General features: G+C 40.7%; 1 protein-coding gene and 1 non-coding gene across 2 annotated transcripts; both read right to left on the reverse strand.

Moving 5' to 3' along the window:
• Nucleotides 1-4,366: 4,366 nt before the first annotated feature.
• Nucleotides 4,367-4,485, reverse strand: LOC124074040. Its single transcript, XR_006845762.1, has one exon. It is a non-coding gene; the product is annotated as a 5S ribosomal RNA (ribosomal RNA).
• An 804-nt stretch (nucleotides 4,486-5,289) lies between these two features.
• On the reverse strand, nucleotides 5,290-11,712 carry LOC124073509 (putative nuclease HARBI1). Its single transcript, XM_046415786.1, has 4 exons — nucleotides 11,178-11,712; nucleotides 10,771-11,060; nucleotides 10,444-10,527; nucleotides 5,290-5,306 (listed from the first exon to the last, which is right to left on the reverse strand). Exons 1-4 carry the CDS (start codon nucleotides 11,369-11,371, stop codon nucleotides 5,290-5,292), a joined length of 585 nt encoding a protein of 194 aa, XP_046271742.1. The 5' UTR covers nucleotides 11,372-11,712.
• Between the last annotated feature and the right edge of the window lie 3,047 nt (nucleotides 11,713-14,759).

Here is a 14,759-nt window from a genome sequence, read left to right on the forward strand (position 1 = left end):
TGCTGAACAGCATACCAGCTGGAGGGAGGAGCCGCCACAAACTGCCTGTCTGTCTCTCTCATTTTCCAGTCTCCTTAAGTCCAGTTGTGAGTGAGTGAAAAAAAGTGACTGAGGGAGAAGGACAGAGTAGACAGTAAAGAAAACAAAAAACTGAAAACTGTATTAAAATATTGCACTTTTCAAGTCAATCACTGAAAGTGCTTTACAGATCTTACCTAACTGAACAAAGGATAGCCACATGCCATGTAACATTAGTAAGAGGCAAGACAAGACAAGATAAATTTATTTGTATAGTGTCACAAACTACGGACCACACCACAAACTCACGACTCAAGTTTCAAAATAAAGTTTTTATTCAAAAAAGTACAAACTCAAAATCACTCCTCAAAGAGGAAAAAAACCTACACTAAACTAAGAAACAAAAACACACCAGACTGAAGATAGGCTAAGAAAAGAGAAAATCACTAGAGCAAAGGAATAAAATAACTAGACCTGGCAATGGCATGGAGATAACGCTGGTTGCCTGACACAAGGAACAACTGGCACAGGACAAAGGGATATGAGGACTATATATACACACAAGGTAAGGGCACAGTTGGAAACAAACAGGGCGGAGACAGGTAATCCCAAAGGAGGGAAAAGAGACAGAGGATAAAGGCAAAGGTAGCTGCACTACCTCCCAGTCTGTTTTTAGAGATACCAGGAACCACTAGCAGACCTGCATTCTGGGAACGAAGTGTTCTACTGGGGCAATAAGGAACAATGAGGTCCTTAAGATAGGACAGAGCTTTGTTATTGAGAGCGTTTTAAGTCAACAGAAGGATTTTTAAATCTATCCTATATCCTACAGGAAGCCAATGAAGAGAGGCTAAAACAGGTGAGATATGCGCTCTCTTATTAACTCCTGTGAATACCCTCACTGCAGCATTCTGGACCAACTGGAGACTCTTCAGAGTTTTTAGAACATCCTGACAAGAGAGAATTACAGTAGTCCAGCCTAGAAGTGATGAATGCATGGATCAGCTTCTCAGCATCACTCTGAGAAAGGATGTTCCTTATTTTAACTATGCTACGGAGGTGAAAAAAGGCAGTCCTATTGATATGTTCTATATGGGAAAAGTATCATCCCTAATACTGAACCCTGGGGTACACCATAAGTTACTTTACTATACTTACAGCAATTATGATTAATGTTAACAAACTGAGACCTGTCAGATAAATATGATTTGAAGAATGTTGTGATCAATGGTGTCAAATGCAGCACTGAGATCGAGAAATACAAGTATGCAGACAAGACCTCTATCAGATGCCAGGAGAACTTTTATCAGTGCTGTTTCAGTACTGTCCCACACGTAAAGGAAATATATGAACATATATCCAAATATTATGCAGAATAAATGCAGAATATATTTTGCATGTATGCCATATTTAGGGTCATATATGTGCATGTATGTGGATATATATGACTTACATCCACATATATGCCACAGTCAGGTGCATATGTCATACATAATATACATATATATGTGTAGCTTATATGTACATATATGTGTGCATATATGGATATATATGTACATACATATATGTAGGGGCCAATTTCGAATATGTGCATATATGTTGGAAAATATATGTGGCATATATAAAAAACATATATGTACATATATTTTCTTTCCGTGTTGCATGAGCAGTTTTCGCTAATTCCGAAGTTCTTGGCTTTGCTTCCACGTTTGAAATGAGAAAAATCTCACCCCATTTTTGTTGTTTTTTTTTGTTTTTTTTTACCAAAGCGATCAATTCAGTTTTCAATTCAATTCAGTTTATTTATATAGCGCCTATTCACAACAAAAGTTATCTCATGACACTTTCCAATTTGAGCAGGTCTAGACCAAACTCTTTAATTAAATTGTAAATATTCATGTGAACAATTGTGGCAGTTAACAACACAGCACGTTTGCACCATGTTTTAACTTGTTTAATATACAAAACAACACAAGAACAGTGTCACTCATGCAGCCGGCGCAAACACACTTTTCAGTTGCCCACAAAGCCCACAATGCACTGCAGTTTTCCCACTGTCTCGGCTCAGCTTTATGAGTCGGTAGTTCGTCAATATGGATCGAGTTGATGATAGATGATAGAGTGTAAGGCCACTTTAAAAACTGCTGCATGCAATAAAACACTCAAAAGCTATTGTCTTTTACACTGAATATTCTTCTGCAAACCTCAATCTGCACTGAATTAAAATAAGTACAATCATAAATACATTTTGTTTGAACATATATGCACATTACATCTTTTGCAAATAAAGTGAGATATAGGCATTATGTATGGTATGCAAAAAGTCAGATATATATGAGCTATATATAAGGCATTATATATAACAACAACAGCACTGGTTAAAGTTACAAATGACTTTCTCTTGGCATCGGAGCGCGGGCTTGTCTCCATACTTGTTTTACTAGATCTCAGTGCTACTTTCGACACAGTAAATCACAACATTTTATTACACAGACTAGAACATGAGACTAGGATCACAGGGACTGTGCTACGCTGGTTCAAATCATATTTAACAGATAGATTTCACTTTGTTCACGTTAATGATGTTTCCTCTTCATATATAAGGGTTAGCCTCGGTGTTCCACAAGGTTCAGTGCTTGGGCCGATCCTGTTCACCTTATACATGCTCCCTCTAGGAAATATTATTCAGAAACATGGCATAAACTTTCATTGTTATGCTGTCACTCTCTCAGAGTGATGCTGAAAAACTTGTCCATGCTTTCGTTACTTCTAGGCTGGACTACTGCAACTCACTATTGTCAGGATGTTCAAATTACTCTATTAATAACCTGCAGCTGATCCAGAATGCAGCAGATAAAGTTTTAACAGGAATCAGTAAAAGGGATCATATCTCCCCCATCTTAGCTTCTCTTCACTGGCTTCCGGTAAAATTCAGAATAGACTTTAAAATTCTCCTACTTACATATAAGGCCCTAAATGGACTAGCCCCATCATATTCATCATATCATCATCATATTCCTAATAGATCACTCAGATCACAGAGTGCAGGTTTACTTGCAGTTCCCAGAATTCATAAAAGTAGAACGGGAGGACGAGCCTTTAGCTATCAGGCACCCCTGCTGTGGAACCAGTCGCCAATCTGGGTTCGACAGGCAGACACCACCTCCACTTTTAAGAGTAAACTTAAAACCTTTCTGTTCAGTAAAGCATATAGTTAGCACCAAATAAAGTGTGTAGGGCTGGTAGGCATAGTTTCACTCACCTCATGCTATATAGCCACAGGTAGAATAGGTCTGACTAACTGTTAATCTTTAAATCTCTATCATAGATATGCTGCTATAGGCCTATGCTGCCGGGGGACACAAACATGATCCACCAACCAGTTTCCCCTCCTCCTTCTCCTCTTCTATCCTCTCCCCTCATCAGATTAACATGCAGTTCATTATTTTATGTCACTAACTGTGTGTCCAGTTCTCCTCGTAGTTTTGTGTCTCTACCTCCCTTTCTCTCTCTCTCTCTCTGTATCTTTCTGCAGGTATCTCTCCATCCAGATCTTCATGTTGAACTGTAGCCGGCTCTATGACCAACCCAATGTCTACTGTTGACATCTGCCTGTCATTCTTCTGTGCACTGACTATCGGCGGGGTGGTTCTCCCTACGGGCCGAAATTGAACTGAATAGAATTGATAGGATAGTGATTTTCAACAGCATATGAAAAACACACGAATGATACAGCATTTCATTATAATTTCATTATTGTAATTTCAGTCTTGTGAAATGTTAAAATCATATTGATGTGGTATCAAAAGTGAAACTGAACAGATGAATCACATGAAAATTTAAAAATTTTAATTAGTTGAGACTTTGTTTTATTTGCCCTTTTAGTAATGTCGTTCTCATGTGGTTAACTGCTTTCCTGCCTGTACAACATCCATTGCACGTCTGCCCGTCCTGGGTGAGGGATCCCTCCTCTGTTGCTCACCCTGAGGTTTCTTCCATTTTTTCCTGTTAAAGGTTTATCTGGGAGTTTTTCCTCAGTCAATGTGAGGGTCGAAGGGCAGAGGATGTTGCTATGATGTTATGTTAAGCCCTTTCAGACAAACTGCTTGTAAAAATGGGCTATACAAATAAAGCTGTCTTGTCTTGTCTTGTCTCAAGTGGATTGGATAGGTAGTATAGAGTCTAATCCATATGAAACAGTAAAATGAAGCAGTCGTGCTTGAGAAAACTTGAAGCTGGTGACATTCCACAGCTGCCATAGTCGCTCAACGCTGCTCAATTTCATCAGGGATGGATCTCCACTGAGGGACCAAGAGAGCCCTTTCCTGGTTGCTAAGAGGAGTGAAAAAGCTTACAGCACCTGGTATTCCCAGGCGGTCTCCCATTCAAGTACTAACCAGGCCCGACCCTGCTTAACTTCCGAGATCAGACGAGATCAGGCGTGTTCAGGGTGGTATGGCCGTAAGCCGTCTCAATCCTCACGACGGGGCCTTTTAAAGATGCCGTGGCATCGCTATGCTGGAGATGAAATAAATCTTCTGATTACAATGAATATGGAAAGAATATACAATATTCTCTTCTCAAGTGTATTGGATAAGTAGCATAGAGTCTAATGAATATAAAATAGTGAAACGAAGCGTTTCTCCTCTTCTTCCTTTCTTTTTTTCCGAAATAAGCACTTGAGGGGCAGCACGGTGGTGCAGTGGTTAGCACTGTCGCGTCATGGCAAGAGGGTTCCAGGGTTCCGAAAAACATGCACATTAGGTTAATTGGCTATTCGAAATTGTCCCTAGGTATGAGTGTGTGGTTGTTTGTACGCTACCCATTTCTCAGTGCCTTCTGACGTGACGGACAGCAGGGGTCAAGACTAAACCAATACATTGGTGGTGTACGGATAGTGTCATTTTCGTATAGTAAGGCTGTATTATTGGCCTTGGCACAAACCAAACAGACGAATAACAAGAGTGTATGGAATTTGAAATTGGCCTACAGTAGGAAACCATCTAGTGTTATGAATGAAATTTGAGTGCTTTTTGATTCCATTACTGTAGCGCAATTAGGATCCCCCATTCCCCCTCCTCCTTATTCCAGTGGCGGGGGTCCTCACATGCCGCCCCTGGCAAAGTGCCATCCTAGGCAGCCGCCCAATTCGCCCATATGAAAAACCGCTACTGCTGTTATTTATGGGGATTGAAGGTATTGGATGGACAGGATAGTGAAAGCTGCAACGGAAGCCAGAGAACCAAATGCATGTATGCCAGGAAGATGGATCTAGTCCAGTGGTGGCCCTGTTACAGCCCACGGGAAACAGGTCAAACATATACAAATATAATAACATTTACATAAAGACAACATTCATTTCGTCTCTTCCATGCAATACCCTGCATTTCCATTGCCCCCACTAGATGATTGACTCGAAACACTAACACCTTTGCTAAATAAGAGTCAGTCTACACACAGATATTCATTCTTCACATTTGCCATTGCATTGAGACCTACTTTAACAATGAATGGACCACAGAAAAGAAAAGTTGACAGTGAGTGCCAAGTTTTGAATAAAGAGTGGACAGCTAATTTTTTTTTCATTGAAGTCTGATCAAAGGTGGCATATCTTATTTGCCATGAAACTATTGTGGTTTTCAAAAAACACAATATCAGCCGCCACTTTTCCACCAATCATGCTAACTATGCTACCAACCAGTTAATGTAAGAAAGTGCTGCTACTGCTCAGAGGTTAGCAGCCAATTTACACGCTCAGCAAAATATTCTTTCCCCACAAACTACTATTTAGGAGGGGGGGAGAGTAGCGCACGAGTAGAGTAGGAGTAATTACTTTTGTTCCTTGGTTATTATTGAGTGTTCATTCTTTATGGTATATTTATTTTCCGTTGTAGTAATTGCTTTGGTTGCAACTCACAACTGAGATTTTATTTTTTATTTATTTTGGTTATTGTGGGTTGCATTTTGACTTGTTAGTGTTTTTCATTGAATAGCTTTTCTGAATTTTTTTATTATTTTCTGTTTTTGTTTTCTTGGATATAGTTTTGTGTCATGCCTGGTGTTTTTTGTTATTCATAGTCTTTGGATTTCAGTCCATGTGCCATGTTTCATGTTTGTCTTTTCATGTGTTTCCATGTTTTATGTTCAAGGGTTATGTCATATCCTGTTTTATTTTGAAAGCGTCTCTTCCCCTGTGTGCCCTGTTTTTAGGTAGCTTTGCTTTTGGTTTTCTTGATTGCTTTCTCCCTCCTAATGTGTGTCACCTGTTAAAGAATCTCAGGTGGTGATGAGACAGGAAGTGGGCAGTGGTGCTCACATGTGCAGGGGAGGAGACCAGGAAGTATTAAGAGGCTGTGTGCTCACCACGGACTTCTTTTGTTCCCTGCCATGCTGCCACACCAATAGGGTGATGTACAGCAGCACTCCCCTCATCCTCTGATGGATGCATAAATATGTAAGATAATTGTTTTCCTTTGTTCATCTAAGCTGGTGTGGCATGCATGGCAGTATATGATTATATATTTTTGCTTTGTTTACAAAATCATTCATTCATCCACTCATCCAAACACCCTTTGTCAACCTGTCCTAATAAAACGTTTGAAATGGCTCTTGGATCCAGTGTTAAAGTAAATGTGCACAGCAGACAGGGGTTCAAATCCAAAGACAGTCTTTTATATCATCTGTGTCTCATTGTCTTGTCTATTTCATCCTCGTTTCCCAAGCACCTTTGTCAGAGCGTTGCGTCTTCATGTTATGCCAGGATCTGTTTTGTCTAGTCGCCATGCCAAGCCAGGAAGTTATGTCACAGTTTTTTTTCATAGATCCCACGCTACTGTAAGTGTGTGTGTTTCTTTGAGTTTTGCTTTAATTAATTAAGGATTTTGTTCAGACCTCAGCCTCGCATCACTGCTTTTTTGACTCTGCATTGGGGTTCAGCCTTTTCTGCGTCAGCGATGCCGACCTACTTGACAGTTTTGTTGTTGTTTTCATTTTTAATCCATTGCTGTTAGGTCTCCCCCATTCAGGTGTTGAGCCTGCGGTGGTGGATTGGTGTCCCTCTTGTTTTGTTGTCTTGTCCCCCTTGTGTTTGTACGTCGGGTTGATTTTGCTTCATTTTTATTTGCTTCACGTGTGGTGTTCTGGGATCCCCTTTTTTGGGGGGGGGGGCTGTCTGTCACAGTAGGCCTCAGCCCTGATTGGTTTCCCTTAATTTCCTCAAGTGAGTGATGTGTTTTTCTAATCTTGTAGTCTTCTATACAAATTTTAAAAAATCAATTGCAAAAAGTGACTGAACTAATTCATGGTGACTTGGCCAGAGAGTTGAGGGGCTGAAGCTGCCATGGTGTAAACTTATGTCACCATGGATCGCCAAACTTAACAGGAAAAACACTGGACTGCAGAAAGAAATCCATGACAAGGTGAAAGAAGAAAACCCTGAGTTGGATGTAATTCTCTTACACTGCATAATAAAAAAAAACTTCATACAAGTGAGGGGACTTAACCATCATCAATTCATTAAATTCTTTGAAGAAACTAATGCTGATCACCATTGCTGATGTTCATTGGTTGAGTTTGGGGAAAGTATGTTGTTGAGTGTGGGGGCTCAAAGGGGAGATAAACTCATTTTTGGAGTTCATGGGGAAAGCCAAAATGATTTTCCTGAGCTGAGTGACCTAGATTGACTTTGTGATTTTGCGTTCACTGTAGACATACTGGCAGTCATGAATGACTTGAATGCAAAGCTACAAGGGAAAGATCAATTTGTGCATGAAATGTATACAAATGTGAAGGCCTTCAAACCCAAATTGATATTATTCTCAAGACTTTTTTTTTTCGACAGCAGAGAACAGAGAATTCTGCTGTCAATTGTCTGATTTTGAAAAAATAGAGAAGTCACTTCAGCTGGTGTCATGTCCCCTATCACAGGATTTTGAAACAGCACCACAAGAGTTGCAATTGGAACTGACAGATCTTCAGTGTGACTCTGTCTTGAAGGAGAAGTTCAAGTGCCTTAAACTGGATGAATTTTATGCTTCACTAAACGAAACCAATTTCCAAACATCCGGCAGATAGCACAGAAGACGCAGGTGTTGCTTTGCTCTACCTACATGTGTGAGCAAACATTCAGCATGATGAACATCAACAAAGCATGCTGTAGTTCTATCCACTAATCATAACTTTAGGGACTCTAGTGTAAATAGTCATTTTCTTTTCTGTACTGTGCACAGCACAGGTACTTGTTTCTTGTGTATTTATTCTTTGTGAATGCACACTTATTCTTTTTCAATGCAGGTACTTGTTTCCTGTGTATCTATTCTTTTTGAATGCACATCCTTCCCTCATCCTTGCATGCTTTGCACCCTCTATATCCTGTTTGCTGCTGTAACCTGTCAAAAAATTTGAATGTCCAAATTCCAAATGTGATTGGCTGCACTGATGGCACTCAGATTCCTATCACTGCTCCTTCAGAAAATGAACATTATGTGAATAGGAAGTCCTCTCACAGTATTAATGTGCAGGTACATACATTGACTACTTCCTTTAAATGTCAGAGCACAAACATTTCAACTAACCTGTCTAATTTTCTGTAATGTTAAAATCATTTGTGATGCAGCTCACATCATCACAGATGTAGAAGCCAAGTGGCCTGGGTCTGTGCATGACTCCTGTATATATCGAGAGTCTTCTCTGAGCAACAGACTGGACTGCGGCAAGTGGCCTGAAACATTGCACTGGTGGCTGTTTGTCACTGTAAAGATCTTTGTCTAGTTAGTCTGTGAAAAATATCAGTACTAAATAAATGTGACTTTACTTGCAGGAGAGATTGAAGGCTTGCTTCTAGGTGACAGGGGTTACCCCTGCTAACCCACAGTCATAACCCCTTACCCAGACCCTCAACCAGGCCCCCAGCAGCACTTCAATGTGGCACACTGCAGGACAAGAGCCAGGGCTGAGATGACTGTAGGCCTGTTGAAAGCCTGTTTCCAGGGCTTACGTCATCTCAGAGTAACTCCTGAAAGAGCCTGTGACATAAGTGTGGCATGTGTTATTCTCCATAATATTGCGACTATTAGAGGAGAGCAACACTCTGCCCTACAAACAGAAGACCATGAGGAGGACCCCATCCACCTCCCAGAAAACCTGGGCCCGTATTCCTAAAGATTCTGAGAATCCTCTCAGTGAGCTCCTAACTTAGCCTAAAAATTCCCAGCAAGGAGTCTTAGCTTAGGAGTGATTCCAGAACATTCTCAAGGACTGGACAGAAACTCCTATCTTAGTGAGGAGGTGTGGTTGACCCCGTTGCTAGGTATGAGTCATCATTTCCAAAGCTGTGATTGGTTGATCCTAAAAGCTGGATAAAAAACTTACTTTTGGTGATAATAGTCAAAGGAAGGACCATCAAATTGATAAACTTAATCATGGAATCTAATCTTATGAAGACCGTGTAATCGTAAATAATATATCACATAAAAGAAAATACATGTTAAATGAATAGTAAACTGTACTATAAAATAATCCTACTGAATGCCCACGTATTCACATAGTGGTGGTTATATTAATTTGCTTTTATTAATTGCATGCTTTTGTACTTTCAACTATCAACATCTCAACTTAATTTGGTATTAATGAGAGTAACACAGCACAGCTTTCATCAATGTCCTTGATTGCTGACAGGTGTATAAGAAGTAGGTTTGTGTGGCTTTTACATCTGCTACAAACTAGTAAACAACAATAGAGAAGAAAAAAGAACAAGAAAACCCAACTGGACCGAGGAACAGTGTTTGCTTTTGGCTCAATTGATCAATGAGCATGAAAGTGTTTTGAGGGGTAAATTTAGCCCCAGTGTCACAGTGCAAGCCAAGAAGCAAGCCTGGGACACTATAGAACAACAGATAAATGCCTCCTTTCCGTTGGTTGTGCGTACAAGTGAGGATTGCGAGAAGCGGTGGTTTGTGTTGCAGTCAAAAGCAAAAGAGCACAGGTGAGTGATATACTACTTCCTTACACCTGCTGGCAAAGTTAATTTAAATGCTTAATTATTGTGTATATATTGATTTACTGGATTTCCCTTTAGGGGGTGGACCACCTTCTAAGCAGCTGTCCCAGGTTGCAGAAACAGTATTTGATATGCTGGGGCAGTCAGAAGTTGGCATCACTGGGCTGAGGGAAGGCATTGACCCCTCAATGTTGCAGGCCATTGAAATGCAACAATGGTAGAACAAATGAGTTTTCATATATCAAGAGGCAGGAAAACAAAGTATTAAGCACAGTGTTTATTCATTGCATAAACCATTTAGCGTATTGCTTGTGCATGTTCCTTCTACTAAATCAATTAAAACAAGACAATAATTAAACTAAATGTGTTCCCCTTTCTGTAGCATGGAGCCATCAGAGGAACCGGACCCCTCAACATCACAGGTGTACGACCATCAGACAGAGTCCAGCCTGCCCGCTGCTGCCGCTCAAACACCATCCCTGCTTGCTGCACCTGCTGCTCCAACACCATCCCTGCAGGACAGAAGATTAGAGTTGACGATGGATGTCTTAACGCAGCAGAAAACAGTTCTCTGCCTACAGGAGGAGTACTATAGACTGAAAATTCAGTTCCTAAAAAATAGAGTGACAAATAGATATTGTGTCTTTGAGTAATGTGTCATGTATGTAACTATTGTAAGTGATGTTTGGTAAAACTATGTGGTACATTGATTAAATGCATTCACACATTTTCTAATTACATATACTGTAACTTGCCTGAAATGTAAATTTGGGCTCTGTAAGGTAGTCCACTTTGAGCCAAGTTCCCCTGTAGAAAGTCAATGTTTTCTTCACCACCACCACCACCATCGCTCTCCTCATCACCATCACCCTCAAGAGGTTCCGCAATCTGCCGAGCCTTGCAAATGTTGTGCAGTATTGCACAGGCCACGATGACTTTGCAGACTTTATCAGGGGTCAGCCACACCTCTCCATGGAGGACATGAAAGAGTCTCTTCATTTGGCCAATGCCACGCTCCACAACTGCCCTTGTTCTCTTATGGGCCCTATAGACATAATCAAACATTATACATTATGTACATTATTTGATGGAAATATCTAGGATAATCCAACATGCAATTTACATTTTATGTCCATGCTTAATTCTATATTGTTCGGGTTACCTGTTGTAGTTTAGTTGCGGCCCTTGGTGTGGCTGGAGGTAAGGTGTTAGGAGCCATGGTTTGCATGGGTAGCCACTGTCCCCTAACAGGTGGCAATTGGCTGGCACATAATGTCCCTCGAAAAGCTGTCTGAGACCACTCTCAGAGAGCATTCTGGCATCATGTGTTGAGCCTGGCCATAACAAGCTGAACATTGATTGCTGTGAAATCTTTTCCTGCTCACAAAGATGGCTTCATCTTCTGATGGTGCAATTATTCTGACATGTGTCCCATCAATTACACCCACAACACCAAGGAATCCTGCAATGTCCATAAATGCCCTTTTGTGGGCTTGCAAAGTGTGGGCATCCAGTGGAAATTTACCAAATTGTGTCACAATGTGAGGTTGTGACAATGCTGTCAATGTTTGATTGATGACCCTGCTGATGGAGGGTTGTGACAGACCCAAGTCATCACTGCTGCATTGTTGCATTTTCCCTGTTGCCAAATACCTCAAGGTTGTGATTACCTTCATTTCAGGTGATATGGCATTGTGGCGTTGGGTAGGAGAAGTCAATGCATCTCTAATGAGCTCTAACACAAAAACAATGCCGGCGCAATCCAATCTGTAGGGTTTTAATAATTCACCGTCTTCCAGTGTTTGGAGAATATCTCTGCTCCCTCTTCCCTCCATTTTGTCCTCTGCTTAGGGAACTCCTAAGGAGCAACTCTCTGCACTAAAAATCTTTCGGAATACGAGCACAGATCTAATATGATACCTCTGTAGGCCTTTCTGTGACAGCAGACACAGTGTCTTCATCTTCATTATCCTTTGAAGACAAGCATTTTATTCTGTGAACTTTATACTACCGGTACTACTGGTTATGAGTTTTGGCGTGTTGAGTTACACAACAGGCTGGAGTTGGGCTACATGAGGCTCCAATAGGTGGAGACGTCCCTCAGAGTCTACTGGATTCAAGAACAAACATCCTGTCTCTAAAAGAGGCTTCATAAAAAATATTATAGAGGTGTGGACTTCTTACATGTTATGAAGGCACTTGTGTCCTGGGGGGTGACTGGCTCAGATGAGCTGCCCCCTGGGATTCCCTCAGCCACTGGCCTTCCAGTAGTTTGGCTAAGGGCCATCTCCTCTGCCTCTGTTAGAGGTGGTGGTGCAGGTCCTCCACCCGTTTTAGGGGCCTCTGCCCTCTTTCTGTTGGCTAGACAGGAGTCAGATGTTAACTTCACCACATTAATTAATGAAACATTACAGAGAACAGAATGTGTGGAAACATCATGCGGGGATGAAAGAGTTGTACAGTATTAAGTCATTTAAATACATTTAAATAGTTTGACATGTCAAACGTTAGCAAAGTGAGATACAACCAGGCATGTTATGTTTCCGCCTCACCTGATTGAAACATATTTTTAAATTTCACGCGTTTTTCACCCCCTGGGTTGCACCTACATGAACAGAGGGTCAATATCATTTTTTTTTTTTTTTACATGCAATATTCTATGAGTGATTAAACCCAAAACTTACGCATTGACTCGAGCAGTGTTTGTTTTTCCCCACGCGTTTTCTCTTTCTTTTGCTGCTGCCGTGTTACTTTTTTCTGGAATATTTACCGATATTCACCGTACGCCACCATCAAAATTTCCAGTTCCGTAAATTATGTTGATCGCAGAGTTAACATTCATACTCAGAGTTTGTTGAACCTGCTTCATGAAACGGACCCCTGGTCCCTGTTCACTGGTTATATCTTTTTAATTCTGGTTGTTGTCTGGTTGTGACTATCGGCGGGGTTGTTCTCTCTTGCGGGCCGGGTCCTGCTCGGGGTTTCCTCCTGTTGGGGTGGGGTGTTTCCTTTCTACTGTCTGCTTGCTCGGGGGTTCGGGCTCTGGGTCTCTGTGGAGCGTCTGGAGGCGATTGAATTGAACTGAATGGATAGGATAGTGGTTTTCATGACAATATGATATATTCCATGACATTCCATGACAATAAAGCTCCTTGAATCCTTATGCTAGTTCATGAAGGATATTTGTGAATAGTGGGAACTAAATAACACCTCAAAACCAAGGTGATTTAGTGATTTGGCATAATTGCGGTAGAAGGTTACTACACACTTGAGTATGATATTCTGACCGCTACAACTAGAGGGGAAAAAAAAAAAAAAAAAAAAAAAAAAATCGCTGACAGTCTGGCCTCAATCTTCAGCAGACATGGATTACCTGTCATTCATCTGCAAATGGGATAATGGATGACAGACCAAATATGACTTATTCAGGGAATACTGTGAAAATAAAGGAATTAAACACATTATGACAACTCCAAAACGGGCTCACACAAAGTTGCTCACTGCTGAAGAGAATAAAGAGGATTGGTTGGAAATGTGAAATCAAACACATGTGACTGTGTGCCAGAGCAAAGAACATGCCAGCGTAGATGAAAAACTTTGCTGAAATGCTCTTTAATCAGAACAGCACTGGAGGTATGTGATAGAGATGCTGAACAACAAGGAATAAGGACAGTGTTATGCATGGCAAATCCATAGACTATGGACAGGACATTCAAAGTTCAGACATGCCAACAGCCAGACCTCAGAGGATGAAAAAGATAACTCAGAGGCTTTGTAATTTTGTTTTGAATTGAAATGCATAAATTTTGTGGATGTATTATGAATTGTATAATGTTAAAATATATATATATTACACTTAGGTGTATGAGTTTATTTCAAAGGAATAGAGGAATGAATTGATTAGATGGGTCACATGTCTGTAAACAGGAAGTGGTGGGGGAGAACGAAAGAGATATTCACAGAGCATTTAACTTTAGCAACAATATCGGTTGATCTGTCAAGTTCAGACAGACTATTCTCGGACCCACACAGCAGACCAGAGGCAAACAGGTGTGGAGAGGTGGTTTACTAAAAGTCCAGGCTTGGTACAAAAAAGGCATTCAGTTCAGGCAAAAGTACAAAAAACACTAGGCAAAGGGTAGTCAAAGAACAGGCCAAAGTCAAAAACCACAAGGAAGAGAAACTAGACAGGAAAGAATACAACACAGGGGGAAAATTGCTGGAAAGTTACTCACAAAGGATGCAGACGATCTGACATAACACACTGGGGAAGACAGGTATATATATATATATATACACACACACACACACACACGAGGACAGGGGCTAATGAGACAGGTGAACACAATGACAATCAAACACAGATGAGACAATAACAATGATGGAAAGTAAAGACACCAACAAAGAACACAAACGGGAAGTGAGGGAATCCCTACAAAATAAAACAGGAAGTCCAACCCAAACAGACTAAACAGAATGTGACCTGACATATTCATGTAATAAAGCAATTGAAAGGTAGAATCTTCATATCATGATTCAATTCAGGATGCACCATCTACATTTGATATTAAGGATTAAGATAGGCACACCGTCTTTACCTTTTGTTGTTACGCTCGTTGGTTTTAAACAGCAGACTTCTTTACAGTCAAATCATATCTTTCCATGGCTGGGAAACATTCTTTCGAGGACAACCAAATTGCTTTTAGAGCATCAGCTCCTCAAAATGTATACATGTACCTTATGT

This window comes from Scatophagus argus, chromosome 16 (assembly GCF_020382885.2).
Source record: "Scatophagus argus isolate fScaArg1 chromosome 16, fScaArg1.pri, whole genome shotgun sequence".
Lineage (NCBI taxonomy): Eukaryota > Metazoa > Chordata > Actinopteri > Scatophagidae > Scatophagus > Scatophagus argus.